General features: G+C 60.8%; 1 protein-coding gene across 1 annotated transcript; it reads right to left on the minus strand.

Moving 5' to 3' along the window:
* Positions 1–1,135: 1,135 nt before the first annotated feature.
* On the minus strand, positions 1,136–3,850 carry LOC147970546 (uncharacterized). Its single transcript, XM_087523480.1, has 4 exons — positions 3,078–3,850; positions 2,540–2,990; positions 1,987–2,463; positions 1,136–1,501 (listed from the first exon to the last, which is right to left on the minus strand). Exons 1-4 carry the CDS (start codon positions 3,848–3,850, stop codon positions 1,136–1,138), a joined length of 2,067 nt encoding a protein of 688 aa, XP_087379606.1.
* Positions 3,851–6,337: the final 2,487 nt, after the last annotated feature.

Below are 6,337 nucleotides of genomic sequence, written 5' to 3' on the forward strand. Positions count from 1 at the left end.
CATTGGGGGTTAACTGGGTGTAATGAACTCCTGTCCTTGGGCCTGTTTCTGAATTTATGATGTATGAGCTTTGTGAATGTTTGTGCCTTTGCTTTTCATTTTTTCGAGCCATTTTCCTCCATTTTCCCCTCTTGGGCTTCTCCCCCGCGAGTCTGACGGCCGAGGCTCTGGTCCGTGACAAGGGGTTTGGCTTTTGAGAAGAGCGTGTAGTACTTAGGCTTTCGTAACGTTGAGCACGAGCGAAAACATCCATTGGGCCGGCCGACGGCAACCCGTCGGTGCCGGGTTGGCGGGCAGCCGGTCGCTTGGCAGCTTAGGGCGGTGAGGCCGGGTCGAGCGACCCAGCGGTATGCGGAAACTTCGTGGATGCCTGCACTCTTGCTTTTCATCTTTGGAGCCCTTTTCTCGCAACTTTTCCCCATTTGGGTTTCCCCCCGCGAGTCTGATGGCCGAGGCTCCAGTCCGTGACAAGGGGTTTGGCCTTTGGGAGGAGCGTGCGATATTTAGCCTTTCGGAACATTGAGCGTGAGCGAAACACCCACTGGGCCGGCTAGCGGCAACCTGACGGGGTCGGGTTGGCGAGCAGCTGGTCATGCGGCAATTTTCTAAAGTGGCGGGGCCGGGTTGGAAGACCCGGCGGCTCTTGACTTAGTGCTCGAGGAACGCTGGTGCTTTGGTCTCATGTGCTTGCCAGCCAACAGCCAGCTGGTTCTGCGGCTTAGGGAGAAGTGAGAGGCCGCGGCGACCCAATGCATCAAGAGCCGCTTAGGGGAAGCGGCGGGTGGCCAAGCCGGCCTGCCCCTGAGCCCCCGGGTTGGCTAACGAGGAAAATAATGCAGAAATGTAGGGGACACGACAGCTTGGTCGCGAAAAGGGCAGCCCCCGAGCATCGTTTGGGGATCCCATAGTTTTCACATGTTTACAAAAGGTAGCGATACGTACGTGCATACGGCTAACTGTAAAACGGGCGGAGGAGCTCCGCATTCCATGGCCAGGTTGTTTCGTCGCCGGCGGTGTCCCTCTTGCGCTTGTTTGACTTGCGGGCGTGGATGAGGTAGTACGCGTTGCGATCGCAGAAGGCCTTGCTGATGATGAAGGGGGCCTCCCATGGGGAGGACAGCTTGTGTTGGCCGGTCTACTGCTGGACGAGCCGGAGGACGAGGTCTCCCTCCCGAAAAGCGAGGGGCTTGATCTTCTTGCTGTGGTAGTGCCTCGGGCTTTGCTGGTAGATGGCTGAGCGACTGAGCGCTAGGAGACATGCTTCTTCGAGCAGGACGACGCCGTCTTCGCGGGCTTCCTTGGCTTCGGCTTCCATGTACATCGTGACACGCGGCGAGTCAAACTCGATGTCGGACGAGATGACAGCTTCTGCTCCATAGACGGGGAAGAACGGGGTGAACCCGGTCGACCGTTTTGGCGTGGTGCGGAGACTCCAGAGGATGGCTGGCAACTCGTTGAGCCAGCTCCCGAGGGAATGGACGAGCGGCTCAACAAGTCGTGGCTTGATGCCGGATAGGATGAGGCCCGCTCAACCTGGCCGTTGGACTGCGGGTGTGCAACAGAAGCCAGGTCGAGGCGGATGCCGAAGATGGAGCAGTACTGCGAGAGCGCGCCCTTGGCGAAGTTGGTGTGTTGTCCGTGATGATGCTGTTCGGCATGCCGTAGTGCACCGCGATGTCCTTGATGAACCGAACGGCCGTCGGGCTGTCCAGCTTCTTGATTGGCCTTGCCTTGATCCATTTGGTGAACTTGTCCACCGCCACCAGCAAATGCGTCATGCCGCCTCGGGCGGTCTTAAAGGGCCCCACCATGTCGAGCCCCCAGACTGCGAAGGGCCAGGCGATTGGGATGGTCCGGAGCGCTAACGCCGGCTGGTGGCTGCGCTTACTGAAGCACTGGCACCCCTCGCACTTGAGAACGAGTGATTCTGCATCTTCGAGGGCCATGGGCCAGTAGAAACCATGGCAGAAAGCCTTGGCCACCAACAATCATGTCGAGGAGGATCTCGATGCCCTTGTCCTGCTCGGCGCAGCGTTGGAATACGCCGGTGGAGCTACGCTTGACGAGCTCGTTGTTGATGATGCTGTAGGCGGACGCTCGGCGCTGCACTTGCTGAGCTTCAGTCTCGTCCATGTGGAGGACCCCGTTCTCCAGGAACTCCGAGATGGGCAGGGTCCAGGATGGTGCCGTCACCACAGCGAACACGGCCACTAATTTGGGTTCCGGGTCGGCGGCCTCCGAGCTGGGTTCAGCAGCCTCTGGGCCGGGTTGAGGCGCGGCCGGGTCGGATGGAGCAGTCCCTGGGCCGGGTTGAGGCGCGGCCGGGTCAGATGGCACGCGGATGGACTCAGAGTCCGGAGACGGCTTGACGGACGCCTTGTGCAGGTGCTCGAGGGAGACGCCAGACGGAATGGACTGCCAAGGCGAGGCGATCTTGGCGAGCGTGTTAGCCACCTCGTTTTTCTACGCGCGGGACGGGGAGGAACTCACAGCCCTCGAAGAATCCGGAAAGCTTCTGGACGAGGAAGCGGTAGCTTGCCATGTTGGAGTCATGCGCGTCCCATTCGCCTGAGCACTGCTGCACCACCAGGTCCGAGTCACCGTAGCACAGGATACGCCAGATGCCGAGTTCCTTGGCGAGCCGGAGGCCGTGCACAAGGGCTTCGTACTTGGTGACGTTGTTGGAGGCGGCGAAGTGGATCTGTAGTGCGTACTTGAGTCGGTCACCCTTGGGGGAGGACAGCACAATGCCAGCCCCCAGGCCGAGTAGCATCTTCGAGCCGTCGAAGTGCATGCGCCAATGCGTCGAGTCCGGTGATGGTGGCAGGTACTGGGTTTCGGTCCAGTCGACGAGGAAGTCAGCCAAATCTTCGGACTTGATCATGGTGCGGGGCTCGTAGAGGATGGTATGGCCGGCTAGCTGGAGCGCCCACTTGGCGACCCAGCCAGAGGCATCCTGGCACCCGATGATTTCACCGAGAGGGGCCGTGCTGACCATGGTGATGACATGCTCTTGGAAATACTACTTCAGCTTCTTGGCGGTGAAGTACATGCCGTAACACATCTTCTGGTAGTGCGGGTAGTTCTTCTTCGAGGCGGAGAGCACCTCGCTCAGGTAGTAGACAGGACGCTGGACGGCTTGGACCTTGTCCTTCTCTGGTCGCTCGACCACCATCACCGTGCTGACCGACCATGGGGTTGCGGCGATATAGAGCAGCAGCGGCTCCTTCTCGGCCGGTGCGGCCAGGACTGGTGCGGTGGAGAGCATGCGCTTGAGATCCCGGAAAGCTTCATCCGCCTGGTCATTCCATTCGAATGACGTCATCTTCTTCATCAGCTGATACAAGGGCAAGGCCCTCTCGCCCAGCCGGCTGAGAAACCAGCTGACCGAGGCCAAGCAGCCGGTGAATTTCTGGACATCGTGCAGCCGGGCTGGCTTGCGCATGCCCTCGACGGCCTTGATTTTCTCCGGTTTTGCCTCAATAACACGCTGCGAGACGAGGAAGCCGAGTAGCTTTCCGGTCGGGACGCTGAAAACATATTTTTCCAGGTTGAGCTTGACCTTGTACTCGGGTAGGTTGGCGAAGGTCTCCTTCAGATTGTCAAGGAGCGTGAGGTGCTGCTTGGTCTTCACCACGATGTCGTCCATGTAGACGTGGATATTGCGGCCGAGTTGCGGCAGCAGGCACTTCTGCATGCAGCACTGGAAGGTGGCGCCGGCGTTCTTCAAGCCGAACGACATGGTGATGTAGCAATACGCCCCAAAGGGCGTGATGAAGGATGTCTTCAGGGTGTCTGCCAGGTCTAGCTTGATCTGATGATAGCCGGAGTAAGTGTCCAGGAAGGACATGACCTCACACCTGGCAGTGGAGTCGATGACTTGGTCAATCCGCGGGAGGGCGAACGGGTCTTTGGGGCAGGCCTTGTTCAGGCTGGTGTAGTCGATACACATGCGCCAGGTCTTGTTCTTCTTCAAAATGAGGACTGGGTTGGCCAGCCACTCGAGGTGAAACACTTCCATGATGAAGTCGGCCGCCAGAAGCTTGGCGACCTCTTCATCGATGGTCCTTCTCTTCTCTTCGGAAAAACATCGCAGGGGTTGACGGATGGGCTTGGCGTCCTTGTGGACATGAAGTTTGTGCTCGACGTACTTCCTCGGGATACCCGGCATGTCCTTTGGGGTCCATGCAAAGATATCCCGATTCTCACGGAGGAAGTCGACGAGCTTGCCTTCCTATTTGCTGTCGAGGCGGGTGCCCATGACAACATACTTGTTGCAGCTGGGGTCTTCCGGGTTCAGCTTCACTTTCTTGGTCTCCTTGGAGGGCTTGAACGAGGGCTCGTCGGCTGGGTCGTCGGTCGGGACGGGTGCGGCCGACGCTTCTTGGGCCAAGGCGACGATCTGGTCGAGCTGGTGCCGCTCCTCGGCTACGACCAGTGACTCGGCCAGCTTGGCACCGTCTCAGGCGCACTCTATGGACTTGCGGTAGTCACCAGTGATGGTGATGAGGCCCTTCGGACCCGGCAATTTTATCTTCAGGTAGGCGTAGTGGGGAACCGCCATGAACTTGGCGAGCGCGGGCCGGCCCAGCAGCGCATGATACGCGCTAGATAGATCCACCACCTCGAACCAGATCGGCTCGCGTCAAAAGTGGCTGCTGTCGCCAAACTTGACGTCGAGCCGGATCCGGCCGATCGGGGAGCAGGAGAGGCCAGGAACGATGCCGTGAAAAACCGTCCGGGTCGGTTCCAGGTCCTTGACCTCAAGGCCGAGCTTAGTCATGGTGTTGCGGTAGAGGATGTTGATGCTGCTGCCGCCGTCGATGAGCACCCGGGATAACTTGCATGTGCGCCGAGGCGCGACGATGGTGGGATCGAGGACGAGGGCGTAACCACCCGGGTTCGGCATGATGGCCGGGTGGTCCTCCCGAGTCCAGGTGACCGGGCGCTCCAACCAGTGCATGTACTTCGTCTTGGGTGGGATGACGGTGTTCACCTCCCGCCGAAGGAGGCGCTCGCTGCGCTTGTCGTCGCCGAGGCTGGTGAAGACGATGTAGGTTGCATTCTGGGCCGGGTAGGCGTCATCGCGCGTCGCACCGCCGGCCGGGGGCGGCGGTGGAGGTGGAGGCGGCTGCCACGCTCCCGGAGACGGGGCCGGAGGAGGTGGGACGTCGCCCCTCATGATGCGCTTGGTGATGGCGCACTGCTAAAGCATGTGCGTGGACGGCCTCACGCCGTTGTGGTGCTTGCAGGGAGCATCGAGCATCTCCTCGAAACTCATGGCGGGCTGCCATGTTGTCTTGCCGGTCTACCGGCGCTTGGCGGCAGGGTCGGCCGCGGGCACCTGCTCGGCGGCCGTGACGAGCCGGTTGTCGTAACCCTGGGCCGGCTAATCGGCCTTGCGCTTGTTGTTCTACTGGTTGTGCTGTAGCCGGCTTCCTTCACTGGCCGGCTTCGGAGGGGGAACCGGCTTTGCTTTGTCAGCTTCATCCAGCGCCACCTGGATCTTCATGGCGGAGTCGGTGTTCGTGTACTTGTCGACCGTCACCATGAGCGCGGCCATGGTGGCCGTCTTGGAGTGCAAGAGCTTGTGCTTGAGGAGGGTGCCATCCCGACGCCCGTTGACAAAGTATTGGATTGCTTGGACTTTGTGGATGCCCTCACAGCTGTTCCGGAGCTCGGTCCAGCATGCGAGGTACTCGCGGCCGGTCTCCGCTGGTCCCTGCACGCACATGGCGAGCTGACTGGGGCAGCCGGGTCGCTTGTACGTGCCGGTGAAGTTGCGCACGAAGGCTTGCTCGAAATCGACCCACGCGTTGATGCTGCCCTTCGGCAGACTATTCAACCAGGTGCGGGCCGACCCCTGGAGCATAAGAGGCGCGTAGCGCACGGCGAGGCGGCGGTTGCCGCCGGCGATGCCGATGGCGGTGGCGTAGTCGATGAGCCAGTCCTCCGGCTTCACAGTGCCATTGTACTTGTGGGTGTCGCGGGGGAGCGTGAACCCATTGGTAAAGGGCTCACCTCAGATGCGTGGTCTGAAGCATGCCGGCCTGACGGGTTTCCTCCAGCTCTTGGGAGAGGGCGAGGAGGTCGAGGCGGTGACGAGCGTCGATGTCATCGATGGCGCGCGGGCCCAGCCAGTCAGTCACCATGCTACAAGGTGCCGGGTCTCCTCCCGTCGTACGTCGGCTGGGTTGGAGCAGAGGGTCGAGTCCGCGTCGGGCCTTCGAAGTCGACTCGTCACCCAAGCCATCGGCAGTCGTCAGGGTGGGGTTGCGCTGGGTCCGGGTGCGGCCGGAGTGCGCCTCGCCGGGTGGAGAGGACGTCGTGTGCCGGA

The sequence above is a fragment of the Triticum urartu genome, chromosome 5A, assembly GCF_056163025.1.
Source record: "Triticum urartu cultivar PI428250 chromosome 5A, HENAU_Tu73, whole genome shotgun sequence".
Lineage (NCBI taxonomy): Eukaryota > Viridiplantae > Streptophyta > Magnoliopsida > Poales > Poaceae > Triticum > Triticum urartu.